The 20462-nt window shown below is 24.4% G+C and overlaps 1 protein-coding gene across 1 annotated transcript in view; it reads right to left on the bottom strand.

The window, feature by feature from the left end:
- Nucleotides 1–20462, bottom strand: part of LOC129980747 (uncharacterized) — a 198303-nt gene that overhangs the window by 133909 nt on the left and 43932 nt on the right. The window contains exons 26-35 of the mRNA XM_056091129.1: nucleotides 19349–19513; nucleotides 18936–19058; nucleotides 15962–16054; nucleotides 15612–15758; nucleotides 12399–12527; nucleotides 9346–9474; nucleotides 9120–9230; nucleotides 8366–8485; nucleotides 5492–5638; nucleotides 1294–1434 (exon numbers count right to left, since the gene is read on the bottom strand). Of these exons, the coding sequence (XP_055947104.1) occupies nucleotides 1294–1434; nucleotides 5492–5638; nucleotides 8366–8485; nucleotides 9120–9230; nucleotides 9346–9474; nucleotides 12399–12527; nucleotides 15612–15758; nucleotides 15962–16054; nucleotides 18936–19058; nucleotides 19349–19513 (1305 nt within the window). The remainder of the gene's footprint in view (nucleotides 1–1293; nucleotides 1435–5491; nucleotides 5639–8365; nucleotides 8486–9119; nucleotides 9231–9345; nucleotides 9475–12398; nucleotides 12528–15611; nucleotides 15759–15961; nucleotides 16055–18935; nucleotides 19059–19348; nucleotides 19514–20462) is intronic.

A 20462-nucleotide genomic window follows, 5' to 3' on the forward strand; every position in this document is an offset into this window, starting at 1 on the left:
AAATGTGTAATCAAAGTTTTTCAAATTTGTTTAGTTATAAAAATATGTAAATGGAAATTGTTTCTGAAAAAAGAATAGATGTCCAGGAAATAATATTATTATAAGAATCTTAAATATATTATTCTAAATTTCATGTAATTATTAAACATATAATTTTGTAATAATTAAAAAAACTAGTATCCATCATGAAACTCCAATTTTTATGATACTTTAATATTGATAAAAGTTTAAATTGTTTGCAATATGACTTGAAGCATGTTTTATGTACAAAAATTACACACAAAAAATTTAAGATACAAATAATACAAAATAATAATGCATATATAAAGACAATACAAAATAATAATGCATATAAAAAGGCAATACAAAATAATAATGCACATATAAATAATGCTTCAGAAAAAAAAATATGATAAATTTAAAGAAATGAAAAAAAAAGTTGTTTTCAATAACAAACATTCAAATTTCTACAAAATATACTAAGATCACATGTCAGGTTCAATTATGAACTAAATATCATAACAAAATAAATTATTTATCCTTAATTTTATTTTATTATTTTTTTTTATTATATTGCCGCATTGAAGAAAGACAGTCGAATCTCCATGGCCGAATGGTCATGGCACTGGTCTTATGATCAAGAGACCTGGGTTCGAATCCCGCTAGAGACAATGCGATTAATAGTATATGTAAATACTTAATCCTTGATTTTATGTTTCCCTTTATTTCATGTTCCAGAAGATACTGGACATTTCTTTAGTTTACCAGACAAGTGTTCTGGACTTTCCTTACTGCCTCCAGAGGAGTATTCTGGAACTTTCTCTGCTAGTATAAAAGCAGAAGATTTGTTAGTTTCTGAGTTCTGAGTTCAGTTAATAAGTTGATTTTGCTCTACTTCTTTTCTGTGTATGTCATTGAATTCTATACTAAAGTATCTACGTGACAATATACATGTAAAAAGAATGCTATATAAAACTAATAATAAACAATTGATTAAAATAATTTAGAAACCCATTTTTATATATCTAAAAAACGTTTTTGTTTTTCGTTCTTCATTTTACAATGTTTATAGCTTCCAGAAAAGATGAAAATTTCATCAAAACCTTCATATTAAAAAAAAATGTTTAATTAACTATTTAACAGATAATATAATAAAGATTATATTAATTACGATGTTTTTAACTATAAAAGAGAGCAAAGTATCAAAAATAAAAATATATTTAGCTGTCCAACAACAAACATAATAATCTTCAAATTTTCTTTGTACTAAAATATATTTTCAAGCATACTCACTTTGATTTCCATCACTTCTTGTTCTTTAGGATATGCTTTAGCTATTTTTTCAAACTGATGCTGCAAAAATTTAAGTTCAGACTGTAATGTTTCAAGGCCATAGTTCATCCTTTTCCTGCAAGCTTTAATATTTGATAATGCCTGTAATAAAATATTACTTTGAAAACAAAAATTATATTTGGTAATAAACAGAACCTTTGAATTCCTACCTGTATATTATCACAAGAAAATAAGTTCTCATATTTTCAGTAAATTCATATTAAAATTTGAAAACGTAATGGCAATCTTGTGATGAAAGCAACCTGATTTAGTCTGATTTTAAGGACATAACATATTATATGTTAAATATACAATACAGTTAAAGTAATAAAAATTTAATTAGACAAGGTAAGAAAAACATAAGCAAAACTTGAATTCAAAAAAATATGTAAATTTTTTTTAAAAAAACTTAAATTGATCAATGTTAAGGAACTCAGTCATATAGTATATGTAACATTGCTTCCCTGTGCAATGTCTCTTGGAAGGGAATATAATTTTACAGATACAATAATAGATGCTGAATGAATGCCAGGGTCCATACTTGACACAAAAATAGACCTAAAATGTTCAAGAATATTGGCAATAGGTTCATTAAGACCCAATTTCCACCTATTATTTTAAAAGTTTCTTTGCCAATCATGGAAACTATTTAAAAAAACCAAGCAACAACGTTGAATGGAATCAGTATTCGTTTGGTCAATGATTGAGTCGAAAGATAGTAATTGAGCTTCCTTTGAGCCCTTTTTGTTATAACAATTCTTTACTACTGATTTGCTGCTTGTGTGTTGCTGTTTACTGCAAACATAAAAATGTTTTGTGAACGATTCATTTCTGTTTTGCTAATATGTTTTCTAAGAATATAGCTTTTTTTTTTTTTTTTTTTTTTTTTGTTATTGAGCATTTTAAGCTTTTCTATCATACAGTCCAAGAATAGATTTCTGGAGCTTTTCTGTTATATATATTTGTATACACTAAAATATAAGCAAAATAAATATATAAAAGATAAAAAGTAAAAGCTGAAAGAAAACCAAAAAAAAAGAATTGCCTATAACATAGAAAAAGAGTAGAGAAAATATAAGCAAATGCACACAAAGCTGAAGTTAAGGAATACTGTGTCTCACATAGAGAAGGATTTCACAAGGGTTCCATTTAGAAGGAATGAGACAGTTTTCAAAAGATCTTTCAAGTACTCTTCATGAGTAGAGCACTGAGAGCTGTTGTGATTTACTTTTTAATAACAGATGCAAAGGAAATTTTTGAACTACCAAAACATACTCAAAGCAATGTAGTGAATCAGAGATATAAAGTCTTATGGCTAACATCATATACATTAACTCTTCTTATTTGTGATGTTTAGTTCCATGAGAACATAAAAAAAAATTCTATTACAAAAGAAAAGAGATTTTAACACAAAAAAATGGGGGGGGGGAGTAAAGCAATAAACTTGTAAGTACAGAAATCGCTATTACAGTTATATGTATAGGCTTTCTATAGTAAATAAAAATCATTTCAAAGTGTGTTGCAATTATTAAAGTTCTTTTCAACTGTCCTGCAGATTTCCAGGAAATTTGATCATAAGGGGATGGCCACCATTCAACTCTGTATATAAGGGGAGACTTACTATATCTATATTTAAAGGCGCTGGAATTTGGAAGAATAAAAATACAGAATAATCCATTTCTTGACACATTGCCAATTTCTGGCTTTGGGCCAAGGAATTTATTTTCTTTTCTTAAGGAAATATAATGAGCATGATCATTACTTATTTTTAAAATATGCATTTACTTCCTCAGTTGAAGCATTTGTTAATTCCCACAAGAAAGGACACTCTTCAGGATATTATTTATTCTATATGAATAAAGAACCAGAAGAATCAATACGAAATTTCTGAGTTTAACAATGATTTGTAACTTCTTTAAAAAAATTGCTTTATGAGCAAATAAATGAAATAAAGCTTTTGGATGGATATATCATTAGTAATTATAATTCCATTGACCAAAGACAGCGATATAATTGCAATTATCTGTTTAAATATATTATATATAAATAATAATATCTATTTAATTATAATCTATTAGTAACATTTTTTTAAAGTAAATTCTTTTAGTTTCACTTTATAATATATACTAGCCTGTCAGAGATGGGGGGGGGGGGTAATTGAGGATCAGAAGCTTCCAGCCTGGTGGTTGGTTCTCACCACAATTCAATTGATTATAAAGTATTGTAAACTGATTTTAAAGTAAATGTCCCAGTACTCTACCCTCATACACAATGAGTATAGAGATTGTCTTGTTTTTCATGAGAAGCCAAAAGCAAAAAGAATGACAACTACTTCTCATGAAATATTTTTTGCTAGCTACTGGGAAATAAAAAAGAAAGTGAAGAGCAACAAGTGAAGGAGATGGTAAAATAGAAACTTAGCCAGATCACTAAGGCATCTCAAAGTCATGAAACTCATCACTTCTAAAGGAAATGGTCTTCAAAGGGTATAAACAATTACTGATTTAATTAAAAATTCTAAGCCATCACATGTGTTGCAAAAGACAATCATCTTTGGAAATTTCAATTAAAATTGAAAAATAATATATTAATTTTTTAAAAAAAATGTATTTATTGAAAAAAACTATACAGTGTATTGGTGTGAAAAAGTTTTCAGCTATTGCATCACTTACAGCACTTTCCATTTCTTCATCCTATTCTTAATTTACTACTAATTTTTATTAACAAAAGCCTGAATAAAAACAACAAATGATGGATACTATAAAAACAAGGCAAAATTTTAAGTAATACATATTCCGATATTGTTTTTAAAAAATAACAGCTAAAATTCGATGTTTTGAGCATATTCTAAATATTTAATCTAAAATAATAAATGGAAAGGAAATTTTTATGAAAAAGATAAATATTTAAGGTTATTTTGTTAAATTTAATAAGGAAAAACTGATGAAAAAGATAAAAAAATGTAAAACTAATATAAATACTGACTAATATGACAAGAAATAGCTAATATTACTTTTGCTGATGTATCTATAGCATAAAGCAGAAAAAACATGTATGTTTATCATAATCTCAAAAATGGTGAACAACAGTAACATGAAATTTTGATATTTTTTTCTGAAGTCCATTTGTATGACAAAAGCACTATTTTTAATTACATGAAGATTATTTGCTATTATTTAATGCAATGCAATATCTTATTTTTCACAAATTTTTTAATGATCTGAATGTCTTCAATGTTACATTTTTTCCTCTTTGAAGGATGCAGTGAGAACCAGCAGTAAAGAAGGAATTGATGTTTTTCACTCAAGCATAAAATATTTTGGATAACGGCAATAAAAAATCATGAATAAAGAGTCTTTTGTTAACACCATTGCAATGATGGGGAGGGAAAATCGGATTCTCAAAGGGCTGTTAGACTTGTGTCAGATATTCATCTGCTGGATAAGGAATAAAATAAAACTGGGAAAGATCACCACAAAATCCATAAAACATTGTTAGATTAAGTGTATTTAAGCATTGATATTTAAAATCACGTTTTGGGGTACTGCCAGATATTTCAACTAAATATATTTTAATATCATACATTTAAAATATATACATATAAAGGCTGGAATAGAAGAAAAAAACACATATTTTTGAGGCAATTTGAAAACAATGAAAATTTAAAACCCTGATAAATAAGGAAATGAAAAAAATATCAAAATTATTTGCTTTATCACAACATGATGGACTTTTATTATTGACACAAGCTTTTTTTTTCTCATTAATTTTTCTTTTTACTACATATATTCACAGTTAAAGCTATTCTTGAAGTAAATTGAGATGACATATGACACCATACAATTTCAATAATGAGGATTAATAAACAAAATACATAGACATAATTTAAAAATTCATAATCGATTGTTTTGTGGTGACTAGCATATAAGCATATAGCATAAATTAACAACTACGCTACAAGAGTGTACGCTTTTGTATCCTGGTTTAGTTACTGGACTGCTAACCACAAGGTCCCAGGTTCTATCCTCATGCATCGCATATCACTAAAATTATTTATTTATTTTTTTCATTTTTTTTTCAATTACAGCACGCATTATATAAAAGTTCAATCAGTTTTTCAAAATAATTAAATTCAAATACTATCAACCAGAAGACTTACTTTTCTTTGTTTCTCGTTTTTCTTCGGTTTTTTACTAAAAGAACGTTCAAATTTTTCTAAATCCGATTCAAGAATTTCTAAGTTCTTTTTCCTGAGGTCCAAAGCAGATTTGAAAAATGACTTACACTCCTTGTATATATTTAAAGCCTGAAATAAGAATTACTTTTTATTAAAATATAAATAAATAAGGTTACTTTCGTACAAAAAAATGATGTCTTTTTACTAGCATTTTATTTCTAAAATATTACTCACATGAGTGACATTTAATGCCTCAAACAAAAATTAAACTTCTTTTTTTTCAGTTGTCAAGATAATTATTCAAAACTAAATAAAATGTATTTATAATGCAAATCACATAGTTTTTCATTAATACACAATCAACGAGGAAATGTAATACAACAAAAGCATTTTTAAAGATTAAAGAAACAATAGAGATATCACACTAATAATCAAAATTCCAAAGTAGCATTTTGATTTTGCAAATTTGCAGTCACCACCCAAATACAAATACAATACCCACTTCCTTTTATCAAAAACATAATATCTATTAAGCCCCTACAAAGAAGCTGTAATGATACACGGAGCAAAGTTCTTATTTCCTTTAATCTGTTTTTTTAATTTATTATTCTATTTTAATTTTTGTTCATAAATATTTGGCTATGATTTTGATTGTTCTAAGAATTTTTAAGTTTCATTAGGGTTGACTGAAGGGGGAAAAAATATTTTTTTTCCCTTCAGGCTAGAAATTGTTAAAAAAATTTAGCAATGATAAGAATTAATAAAATGATTTAGATTTTCTACTACTGCCATTAATTTTTTTTTTTAAAAAAAAGGGAAAGAAAAATGATAAAAATCAACCATTCCAAGTTATTTTTTTCAATGTTTAATTTTCTCTCTATAAAATTTTGTTGATAAATATACAACTTCTTAATAACAATTATTACTTCAATATGCAATTTTTTATAATTATAATTTTCACATCCCATCTGATCGATGAATTACAATAATTTAATGTATGTGCACAGCTAAAAATTATTAAGGTCTAAAAAAATATTAACTTTATTTATTTTCTTTGTTTATTGTAGCAAATCAAATCAAAATATCATTTACTAACAAAGGATGAATGGCAAAATTACCAAAAACAACAAAAAAAATTAAGAAATTTTAAGAAAACACTTCAGCTATTAAAGCATTTTTGCTTTTTAATAATCCATTTTGTTTATTAATTTGCATGCATTATACTCTTTCTTCTCATCAGATGATATTTGAAAGTCTGAAATTTAGGCATTACATGGAAGCCTTATTTCCGGATTCAGTTCATACTAAGTTTTCATGATGCTTCTTATCAATGCAACCTTTTGAATTTTGAAGCCTTAAGTTCAAATGTGGAGTTGATATCTACTTAAGTAAAAATATTTTAATATGTTGGAGTCTGAATACTAAATGCAAAAAAAAAAAAAAAAAAAAAAAAAGATTAGAGATATCAATGTATCAATTGACAATTCAATTAGAGACAATTATATATTCAAGTTTAAGCCTCTAAAAACTCTTGTTAAAAATAAAAAGAATTCAATATTATTTTCAGAACAAAGCTATTTTTTCGCAAGTGTTCATAAATCAAACTTCCAATAATCATCTGCTGAGGAAAGAATTGTTTATTTTGTTTCTTTCTATATTCTTGCCCTTCATTCCTTATTAACAAATGATATTTGCTAGTAAGGAACAAATGCAAATGAAGTTCAGTTTCACAATATGATATCATAAACAAAGAAAATAAATGAAAACAATGTTTTTGAAATCTTAATAACCTTTATTCTATGTAACCAATCTAAAGTAAGAAATAGTTTGAAAACGAAACTAAAATGAAAACAAAACAAAACAGTTTCAAAATCGCAACTAAAAATTATTTCCTATTCAAACTAAAACCAAAAAAAGGAACAGGAAAAAAACTTCATAGTATTTAGAGAGCGCAACTGCAGCTACTTCTAAAACATAGATGAATTGATACAAAAGTATTAAAATCAAGTTAATGGGAAAATAAAATAAAAAAAAAAATAAAAATTTAAATTTAAAAATTAAATTAAAATTAAAGTTAATAGGAAAATCAAAAAAACCAACTTGATTTTAATACTTTATTCTAAGTACATATATCAGAGTGTTGTAATTCATGAATAAGGTGCATGAAATTCATAATGATAAGAATTAAAAAATATATATTAAAGGGGTTCTTTTTTCCCCATTTGAATACAAGTAATGGGCCAGTTTAGATAAAATAAATTTTACATTTGTACTTAATAGTTAATACTGCAGTAAACAAATAAAGAAAAAATTTTACATTAAAAAAATCAATGAAAAACCATCATATTTTGTTACATTTTAAGTCTTTTGCAGAACAGAAAATATCACATTTATTAATTTTTCTTCATTATATTTCTGGCCAATTCAGAACTTTTCCTTTTTATAGTAAAATGGGGAGGGGGAAGCCAACATTCAAAGTAACTGCCATTACTAGTTTTCTCTTTTTATTAGATATATGAAATTTAGTCTTTATTGAATTATTTTATTTTTTACTATTATGTAGAGGGAAAAAATTAAGCACATAAAAGAATGATTTTCCAAAATATCTTTGGTGTCATCTTCTTCTTATATCCAAGCATAATCCATGAATAATGATAGATAAAAGTCAATTAATAAAAACTATATAAATAATGCACAAAAAAATAGCAAGAATGGATTCACACATTAATTTAAGCACTTACATGAAGAGAAGATTTGATCTTCCAAATTTTGTAATCACAATTCATTATCTGAATTTCAAAAATGTATAGTTGTTCCAAACATATATATTCAAAATAATTTTTTAAACAATCAAACCTCCAGTTTATATGGATCCTCTACTTCATCATCACCTTTTTGCTCAGCTTCAATTTCAAGAAGTAAAGCTTCTATTTGTTCTCTAGTAAACTTAGATGAGCTTTTTTTCCCTTCAAGTTCCTGTATAAAATTCATAATTTGCTTTATTAGTGATACCATTAATTTCTTTATTTTTTTTACTTATTTATTTATTTATTTATTGACCCAATAGACAAGAAAGATAATCCGATTCATGCAGAGTTAACATTAAGACTTTTCATAAATCTTGATTGATGTAAAAGTGTTCAAGGTTAGTTTTAAAAAATACACAATATTTTTCATGATCATGAAGAATTTAAATTATTTTTTCAACAGATTAAAAATTATATATTTGTTATATAATCAATCTTCGTACAAATACAGTGATTATTATTCAGATCAATGGTTTTATAAGACTATTAAAATTCAACATTCATATGTACAGAATTCTTAAATGAAAGATTTACTTTGAAAAGGATTTAAAATTAAAATTATCTTGACATAATTCTTCTTAGGAATAGGTGAATTTCAACTTATATAACATTCAACAGATAATCAGTCTTAGAGTAATATTCAACAAGTAAATTAGAAGGACTTCTATTATGCAAATAAATAATGGGGAAAAAAGAGAGGTTATATTTTTTAAATATTATTAAATTTTTTGGCCAATGAAACTTAAATTTAGTAAAAAAAGCAATATTATGTGAAAAGAATTGAAATACAAAAGCTTTCTCACAGATGGCTGTAGTTGTGAACTCTCATCTTGATTATCTTCAGACCTGTGAATATCTTCAGAGCTTAAAACCTCAACAACAAGATCAGTAAAAGGACGAATTTCTTCAGATGGCTGAAAAGAAGAAAAAAGAGTATATTTGACATGAAACAAACAGCAGGTTTCATAGCGATATTAATTTTTCTATAACAAATTCCTTTCGTTAAAAGCACATAAAACATTTACTTACCATTGTCATTAAGTCTTGGAAAGCATGGTCTAAAGTTTCCATTTTGTCAGAGAGTACTTTTATCCCATTTTCTACTTTATCTAATTGAAAAAGTAAATAACGTTTTGTTGTTTCCTGAGCAAGTGAAACCTAATAAAAAAAAGCAGAATGAATAAAAATATTTTATTGCATTGAATTTTTACCAATTACATTAAAAGAATGTCTTCATGTCTCATTCTTTAAAAAAAAAGATTTTAAAATAATTAAAAGTTACAATTTTTTTTAAAAATTCTGCAAAGTTTTAAAAAAAAGAAAGACAATTTAGTTTTATTAAAAGATTAACTATGCACTTGTTTATTAAATGGAAATATTTAAACTACAAAACACTGTTTATGAACAATATTCTACATAATCTAAATCTTTAATTACCAAGAAATAGCATATAAAAGGAGAGGGTGATGAAATGCTTCCAATTCCCTTAAAATATTATAATTTTTTAAGTTAATAGCTTTTATTCCTAATCAGTAAAAATAAGGATATAGATTGGTAAAAAATATATGCAATAATTGTGAAAATAATTAAACTAAATTAAAGAAAAATTTGATAGATTTTATGATTATTTTTTGCTTTATATTAAAATGTAATTTATTTTATCCTGGCAATAAAAGAATGGATAAACTACTTTAAAGTAATGGGAAATACTATAAAAGTGGGACTGAATTTAAAAAGAGTAAAGGAACTGATATTTCATTCTTTATAATCATTTTTTATGAAAGTCTAAAATTTATAAGGTAGTTTACTATATAACTTCAAAGGATACAAAATTACAAACTATGGCATTTTTACAAGATATTATATTGTTTCCTAAAACTATTCCTCCAGTAGTGGTATTAATACTAGAGAACATAAGAAAAATTGGCTTCAGGAATTTCAAAATATTCAAGTTAAATTATCTTTCAGACCAATGAACCTAAAACTTTATTTCATGCTCCATGATTAATATTTTTTTTTTATTTTTGAATACCTTTAACTAACAAAAATATTTCTACTCCCTTTCAACAATCCTTTCGTGAAAAGAAACCTTTCTTAATAATTTGCAAATTTTTTATTAATTCAAGAGCAAAATGATTTGCTAATTTGAAGGATTCATTTCTGATCTCAAACTTTATTATATTTTTTTATAATAATATCATTCTATGCCCTCAAAACTAGAACAGCATGATTTTGTTAAAAGAAAAAAAAATCTTAATAAATAATAAAAATAAATATTCGTCCAGATAATCAACTATTCAAATGGAAGATAATTTCAGCAAGAGATCTTTGAACTTGCTTCATGGAGCTGAGTTTTATAAAATTAATGAAAATAGATGGTATCTCATGTCTCAAGCTAAGCATTATTCAATATTTATGTAATACTGAGTTCTTGGTAACTCTTTTTTTTTTTTTTTTCTCTCTACTACCCATAAGCTTTTAAAAATAAATAACTTTCACTTTACATGAACTTGAAGAAACAAAATTATCTCTCCCTCTCTATCTGTATGTATATATATATATATATATATATATATATATATATATATATATATATATATATATATATATATATATATATATATGATATAATTTTCAGAGATATTCATTGGTATGTGCTAGAAATTTTGACAAAAAAAATATGCATAATCCTCTTATAAGGAATAAATACATATTGAAACTCTGCTAACTTGATTTTTAAAATTTTAAAGTAATTTGAGAAATGAAATGCAATATGTTTTCATTTTTTCATAAGAAAAATAATGCTGCAACTAGTTTAATTTTTTAAATTCTTAATCGAGTGTAGGATAATTCATCTTTCAATAAAGCCTTTTATATGTTCCATGGACATAACAATTCATATTTTTCATAAAAATACAATAAAATAGCTCTCAAAAATTTCATTAAAATATAAGGAAAATTATATCTTAAAAGAAATCAATGTTTTTATTTTTCCTACATTTAATAGTCACACACTTTTTTTAATGTCAAAGTTTTAAACTGTCTTATGTTAATACATTTATGATAACTTTATCAAAATCATTCAAATAATTAATTTATTGAATTCGTAATTTTCCACTCTAGACTAAAATTTAAACTTACAAAAGAAAGTATTTGAATGCATGTCTAGCCTATCCAGTTAAATCTATTTTATTTACAACCATTAAATTTCACACACAGGCAATTGTACTGATGTCTTAATGCACCAAAATTTAAAATTTAATTTAGAAATTTTTTCTTTCATATTTTGTATTGTTTCAATGAATTTTCACACAAATTTGCCTCTAGTACCACTGCTAGCAGATATAGAAGGGAAAAAAAATACACCATCAAACAAACAAACAAAAATGTTTAAAAGAAATTTGTTATGCATCTCTAATTCAACTTATTGATTTTTTTTTTGATTTTTTTAAAGCAAACATTTTTTTCCATATTAAGTTAAAATTAAATTCCTGTAACCAATAATTTAATTCTCTTAAATTGTTCACATTTTTCAATCTATATTTCAACATTTCTAAATGATCAAAATACGTTTTCAACCATTTTTAATTCATTGTTTGCCTAAAGAGCTCAAATATTTTCTTTACTGGCTTGAGGGAAAAGTTCCACTTTTTTGCTAACTTGGTAAGGATTCAGATTGGGAAATCAAGAAACACAAAAATTAATTTCATAAATTTAATTTCCATAACAACATTTAATAGTTCATATGCAACAAACTTTATTATATTCTCTTCTTTCATCTTTTAGATATTTTATGTTTTATCATTTGTAATTCATCAGGCAATATTATTGTATAAAAAAATTGGAAAAATCAATATTATTTATTTTATTTTCATAGCTTTATTTTATGCTATTTAATTACATTCACATTACCGAGTCATGTCACAAGTAATACTGAGAGAATTGATATAGAAACAAAATAAAATTAAAAAAACGATAGAAAATTACTTTATGTTAAAATGAATTTTATTAACACTGCAATGACTCAATAAATTAGATAATGATATGCTTTAAAATTATAAGATTAAACCAGGAAAACTTACTTGAGTTTTAATATTATCTTCAAGAAAAATTAGAGTTTCAATAGCACTTGTGAATGTAGATTCTCTTTCCTTTACATAAGCACAATGATCTTGGAGGATTTGCTTTGTTTTATTTAAAGCTTTAGTAATCTAAATTGAAGAAAAAAAATTATTTCCCTAAGAAAAATTACAGCATAATCTGAAAAATTACTTTCATACATTAATTTACAGCTTAAGTACTGTAACATAATTGTTTATAATAATTATTCCCAAATGAACAAAAAAAAATAATAAACGAACATAAAATACAAAATTAAGAGGCTTTCATTAAATTATAATACAAAGACACCATTTTAATGAAGAACAGAAGTAACAGTTTTTAATATACAATATAATAATGAGTGCAAATGAAACCTATAATTTTCCTGAAATGCAACATGGCAATCTGAGATATCCTGCACATGCTCAAATGGTTTTTAAATGCAATAAGGAAGCTTCAGGCCTTTAAGATATGTTTTCTGTTTACAAATATCTAATAGAGATGTTTATTGCAGATTATTATTCCCAACCACTAATAAAAATTTTGGGTTATCATTACCTTCAAATTAATTTTACAAATTTTTTCGCATACATATGAGACTTATTTAAATAAAATACATTAAAGATAAGCTGTTTGACATGGCTATTTTTGAAGCCCACAAACCAAATAAAGAAACTATTTCAGCTAACTAGTCATGTTCAGCAAGTTAAAAACATTATAATGAATGCTAGTATCGACTAGTCATGTCAATCAACTTTAATGAAACACATCCTATTATAACAAATAAAAAAAAAACGTTTTAGATGATACATGCACAATAAATATAGATCATTCTGGTTATTTAGTTATGCTTGCAAAATGATGGAAATAATTAGTGGAAACTATGCAATAGCTGTGGCTGAAGATTTTTATCAAGATTTTTCTGAATACAAAATGTATACTGACATATGCATTCAAACATTTTCTCAAATAATGATGAATGGTGGAATAAAAAGGAATGGTGGAAGATTTCAATAGGAATTTTGCTTTTATTTTTAAATTTAAAATTTTACAGGACAGTTTACTATGGGAATAATATGGCCGATGAAAATTATTCATTTATTTCTCTACTTTTCTTGATAAATCTATTTTTACATTGTTCGATTGCAATAACAAAAAGTAATGTTAAAAACATATGACAGCTTCATTATTATATTGAAGTGAACTTAGTTATTCCTGATTACAATAATTCATATGCATAAAAATTTTGAAGATAAAAAGTATAACAATAGGAAGTATATAAGTATTATAGTCTCAAGTGATCTTATCCTCCTCCCCCACAGATATGAAATCTCTTGTAATTAATTCATGAGAGAACAACAACTATTCTGAAAAAAAAAATCCTCATATTATTGAAGAATATTAGAAATCCTACCAAACTCATATTAGAAATCCTACCAAACTCAATAGTACATCACATTTCTTTAATTCAATTTAACTACAAGTAAAAAAGAAAAAAAATGGAAAAATTAACATTAAAATAAAAAAAATGCTCAGAAAGGTTAGTAAACATAGTTCCCTTTGTTCACAAAAAAGATTTTGAATTAATTCTAATTGCTGCACAACAGTACCATCTTAACACCTTTTTTTTTATGATAAAAGAGGTCTTTCATGATAAAAATTTAGATTAATGTTTAGACTTCTATTTGATGTATTACCCTTAAAAATTTTACAAGAGATTTAATATCTGTAAGTAAACAAATTTGTAAATTGTATATAAGCTTGTATATAGTTTTAGAAATAAATTTCACTAATAGTTCAATTCTTTTAGATCCTCTTTAACTCCTCCAAAATACTTATACAAAATTGTTCCAATAAGAAAAGATTTAAATATTTTGCTTTTTTTTTTTTTTTTTTTTACAATCAAAATTTCTATATATCAATTTTTATCACTAGGAATGCTCGAGTTTGATATATAGAGATTTGTTTGCATAATAAATGGGACAATAAATGGAATGGATAATAAAATTAGATGCAGCTAGTTTGATTTTGATAAAACGTATTAAGCATATTTCACACGGCTGAACTTTAAAAAAAAATGAACTTTAATATATTGAGGATGAATTGTGGAAATAAAAAAAATTAACACGTTGATGACGAAATTTTTTTTACGCGATTTAAACATGAAATTTGATTGAAATTTTTCATTTTATGAAACAAAATAAATTTCCTCTTGACAAATTGAAAGAAAAAGGAAAATTTCTTATCATATAAGCAACATTTTCAAATTCCTTTCAACTTCCAAGTAAAAACAATTAATTGCATATTTAAGCAAATATAAATAATGACTTTATTGCTAAGGTATAATTCAGCATTTGTTGCAAAATAAATATTCAATAAGATCTGCATTACCATATTTAAATAAATAAATTATTATTATCAAATGCATTCAAAATATTTAAAGAGTACAAAGCTGCAGAAAATTTTCTTTTTCTTTCTTTCTTTCCATTTTTACAAAACGTTGCTCAATAAATATTTTTCTCTAGGGACTGTAATTGATGAAGACATACAATTAGTTATTTAATTAGTTTTCTTCAAGTTATTAAATTTTAATCCATATACATTTAAACAATTTCAAAATAAAAAAAGAAAGTAAGCATAGAAGTTTTTTTTTAATTTATTTAAATATGGCAAAATTTATTTAAATGTTAAAAAGGACCTGCTAGGGTTTGAAAATCCCTTTTCTGTTTCTAATTTCTACGAGTTGCATTTATGAAGAACTTTAATATGGAAATTCCTCATTTTAATGACATACCATTTTGCCTGAATTCTATCTTCAATCATAAAGCTTTAATATAGGGAAATGCTAGCTTTATGATTGAAGATTAATATAATATAATAGCTTCATCATAGATAATAATAGCTTCATCATAGAGGGAAATGATAATTTTAACCTCCACCACCTTTGAGTAAGATAAAATCAGATGAGTTTGTAAATTGGTTAAGTCTTCACTCAGGGAGCTTTAAACAAATGAAGATTATTCGCTTGATAAAATCGCTTGTATACTTATAATTTACATAGTTTTTTATATATAAAAATTATTTCATTCAAAACAAGTTAATTTTACCATCAATATATCAATACACTTAAATAGAAAAAATCGAATAATAATTTCAAATACATTGTCAAAAATAGTCAACAGATTTAAACCTACTTCATCTTCCTCATATTCAATATTTTCTTCATCATACTCAGGATTAAATATTGGTCTCATATCATGTTCTAGTTCCTCTAATTCTGCAGTTCCTTTTTCAATAACAATTTGAAAGATTGATTTGCAAGTGGATATCACACGTAGAAGCTAAAAAAATGTGGTGGGGGAATTTTTAACAATATATATCTTAAAATATAAACAAAAAATTCAAAAAAAAATTGCAGAAAATAAATATATCATTGTAAATACATAAAAACATCATAACATTCAGTGAGCTACTCAAAATGTGTAGAAATTAAATGGAGGTGCATTTGAATTTTTAGGACTAAGAATAGATAAAAGAAATTAACCTCGGCATGTGGACATTCTTCTTCCTCCTCACCAATGATTTGTAAATATTCCTCTTCAAGTGTATCTATCCCAGTAGTTTCATGTTTTTCCTCCTTCACAGACAAGAAGAAAATCATCATAAATTCAAATTAATATATATAAATTGTTTATTTTATATTATGAGGAAATGCCATTAGCACCAAAGATACAATTACAAAAATATATCAACTAATCTAATCTAAAATATATATAAAATTCTGACTTGAAAAGGCAACAAAACATCAAAGATATTTTTTAATTTTTTTTTTTTTTTTCCTTTTACACAAACAATTAACTTTAAAGCTACAGGAAAACAATATCATTCATTTCCAAAGTTAAAAAATTTATTAAATTAGCATATCATTAGCTCTTTTTTATTTAGAAACAAAAATTAAAATAGAACTGTTGACAATTTAAATTTTTGGTTCTTTTAATTCCATCTCAGTTTTGCTTTAATTCTATGTATATTCTTTTTCGATTCTGCTTCATTTCCAATTAGATGTGGGTAACAGGACAGTTAAATAACTAGTTGGTGAATCATTGAAATTGACAAGAACAGCACAATAAATCTTTCTATCTTGTTAGTTTATAGTTTATATTATTAATATTAAAATTATTTACTTATCAGAAAAAAATTTCACTTTTATCTGTAAAAAGATGTGAAAAACAAAAACATTTCACAATTTTGTCAAAATTTTAAATTTTACTTAAAGAAAATATAAAAGAGTTCAAATTTAATGATAAACACCAGAAAGTAAAACACACATACAATTTTAAGTCCATTAAAATCTGATTTTTAAAAGACTTTTTGTAATGTTTAAAAAAACTCAGAAGAGCTTTCAAAGAATTTTATAAAATTGAGCATTTTTATATTTAAATAAATTTCTTCAATAAATTTTTACTAAAAATTTCCTTGGTTAATGAAAGAAAAAATATATTGATAGGCAATGATTATATGTATTATTATTACGTTAATTTTATTTCTAAAACATTACTATAATTATTTACTATGATGTTTTATTTGTTTTTGAATTTTCAAATTTTCCTACAGAAATTTTATCAACAGCAAAGAAATAGTTAAAATAAGTTAAATATTTTAAAAGGTCAATAATGCAAATGCATATTGATTTCTGAACTTAAGGATCTTTCATCAATCTAAAATAATTTTCTCTTAGCAAGTTTAATTTTTCATTCATTATTATTTTTATTAGTCATGATCAACAATTACAAGAAACATCTTTCACTATTGGATTTTTCTAGATTTTTATTGAACTAATATATTGCAATTATCACTATGGTCAGTACTTTGATTCAGTTTTAAACAATTTTAGAAGAACTATCAAGATAAATTTATTAACTTGAATTATTTATACATTATAATGAAATGTGCAATAATGAAACATCAAAAACACCTTTATAGATCATTTGTAATTGAAAAATATAACACAAATACATTGTCAAATTTGAGATTTCAGCAAAAAAAAAAAAAAGTTTTTTCTATTTGTTGAATTTTAATCACTTATGCTTCAAATTAAAATTCAAATTTTGAGGAAATTGACAGAAAATGAGGAAAATACATGGTAAAATGAAAAAAAAAAATTTAAGACTATTAAAATAATTTAAGTTATATAACTATTAAAATTTGAAACTTAAAAAAATTTTGCGGCTAAAGTTATTAAAATCAAGTTACCTAATACATTTAATTGTAAATTTTAATAACCATTAATCCAAACAAATCAAATGATCACCAAAGGCACCTAGTTTATAATAAAAGCTTAAAAATTCAAAAGCAAAGTCAATAATCTTTATTAATTTTGTGCAAAATTTCCATTTTATAGATTTTTTTTCTTCTAAATACTGTCTTTCTAATGTACTGATTGAAGCATGATTAAGAAATTTATTACTGAAATAAATTTCATATATTTCCAATATCTATTTTTAAAAAGAAAAAAAAACAATTCCATGCATATATTTATGCCTTCTTCACAATGTAATGAATAAAAAATTATATAATTTGACTTAAATACTTGAAATATTTTTGATACCTTTTATAAAAAGTATATTGGCAGCCTGGGCATAGTTAAACAATTAAAAACCAACTCTATTTCATGAATCCACTATTGAAAACTATACGTAAATACATATTACTATCCACCCAAATTTAATTTGTCAATTTTACTAATAAATTTTTTTTAAAAATCCATTGCATAGCAAACTTTTTATAGTGAAAGAACTAATTTGAAAAAATCCAACATATTTTGTATTGTTAAACCAAAATACAAAATATTACAAAATTATAACTTTAATTTTTTATTTTAAAATTGGTCTTTATTGGGTAATTATATTAAATATATTGAATGATTCAGTTGGGAAGTTTTTAAATTAATCAAATATAAGCAGCCAGATATTTTTTCAGTCAAGTAAGAATTGTTAATAATGCATCAAATTTAACATAACAGTATCCAATTTTGCTTTCATAAAGATATGCAATGACTTTTTATTTTTTATTTTTAGCTGATTATTTTGCAAATTTGGACCAGAAGGTTTCATAAAATTTGTTTATCTGATATACTGTTAATTCCAACAATATCACAAAAACTAATTTTTAATTAATAGTAAGAATTATTTACTATTTTATGATTCATTTACATTGAAAATATTAAAATATTCACAATTTTATTCATATTTCATTAAAAAAAATATAATCCTCCCTCTCATTTTTTAAAAACAATTCAAGCCTATATATCCTTTAAGATCTCATTTCATCTTTATTTTGTAGCTGTCAGAATTATTTCAAATTTGATTTATAAAGATAATTAATCAAATAACTGAATACTAAAATATAAATTTGATTTTAATAAAAACGTCACTAACTGCAGATTAGTTCACCTTTAAGTAATCATTAATTTTGCACAAAACAAAATATTATTTTATTATTTCAAAAATAAAATTTACTTGTTCATTGAAATTGCTATTTTCAGTTTCATACAGAAGCTGTTTTATTTGTTCAATTTCTCTTCTTTTCATGTCATTAACATGAATAAATATTTTTCTCCATGATGTTGACAACTGTCTGCCCTGTTTTATGAAAGAAAATGCAGTTTATAAAAGTTAGATTAGAATAAAATATATTTTAATGATTATATCAGTTTATATTTCAATAAAAATTTCTTAATAAAAATATAATTAAGAACTAACAAAATTTATTTTGTAAAATTCTTTATGTAAATAATAAAAACAGACTTAATAAGTTATTTGTTTAAAAAAATTTTCATTTTCACATCCATTTTAAAATAACTTTTATAAAAAATTATAAGTTACAAATCTTATTTATACAAATAGGCAGTTATTAAACAATAAGAACAAGCCTCATTGTCCACATTAAGTCGTTCATCACTTTTCAACATTCTTATGATAGCTTCTTCCTCCTTTTCCTCCTTAATTTTAGCTGGAATCACTTTCATGATTTCAGCCTTTCGAATCTCAGCAGCAGTAAGAAAAACTTTTTTCCAGGAATTGGAAATCTTCAAAGCCTATAAAAATAATAAATGTGAATCTAAATTATTGCATTAAAATACCTTAAAACTTTAAATGATATAAAAAGTATATTTGTTATTTTATTTTCATATTATTTTCAAAAGGCCTAAAAGCATTTTTTAAAGAAAAGGAGACTGCTATGATAATTTCTTTCTCATGGTGAGCACTCTGAACTTCTATATAACACAATTAAATAACTTTAATTATAAAATCTTGTCTTGCAGAATAACTATAATTTCTACAACAAGAAACGTAAGCTGATAATGACTTTCTTTTTGGCAAAACTAATATGATTAATATTTTTTTTCCTTCTCATTCAGTAATATACTTTCTTATATACAATTAGCAGTTAAGCCCATAACTCTGCCTGCAGTTTTTAATACAGAGAAAGCAAAATACATATAAATTTAAGTCATACAGTTTTCATATGGTTATATTTAACACTTTCAGATAATCTGAAGTCCTCAACTCTGAATAATCATCAATTAATTTCAGATAAGAAAATTTTCTTAGTCCCACTATTTGCCACATATATGTAAAGTTTACTTGGGAGTTTTTCCTCTAGAAAGCAATATAGGAATATGAATTCTTTAAGTTGATACTGACAATTTTTAAAAAGGCCAATTTAAAAGATTCTTTGATTTTAAATATCTAATAACTCTTTGATTTAATTAGAATTGCAACAATTACAATTCAGGTACATTTAAATAAAAAAATTGCATGGAATAAGATGCAGCATGCACTCAACTGAATGCTAAATTTCATGAAAATAACTACCATTATATATTATAAACACACACAAAATATTATTGTTGTGTTTATTCATTTGTTGTTGAATTATTTTTGGTTCTATGCTCATTTTGAAATCGATATTCATGCTTATACAGATTTAGAAACCATAATAATGAAATCTTTAATGTTTCATCAAATGTTCACAAATCAGGA

This window comes from Argiope bruennichi, chromosome 8, assembly GCF_947563725.1.
Source record: "Argiope bruennichi chromosome 8, qqArgBrue1.1, whole genome shotgun sequence".
Classification (NCBI taxonomy): domain Eukaryota; kingdom Metazoa; phylum Arthropoda; class Arachnida; order Araneae; family Araneidae; genus Argiope; species Argiope bruennichi.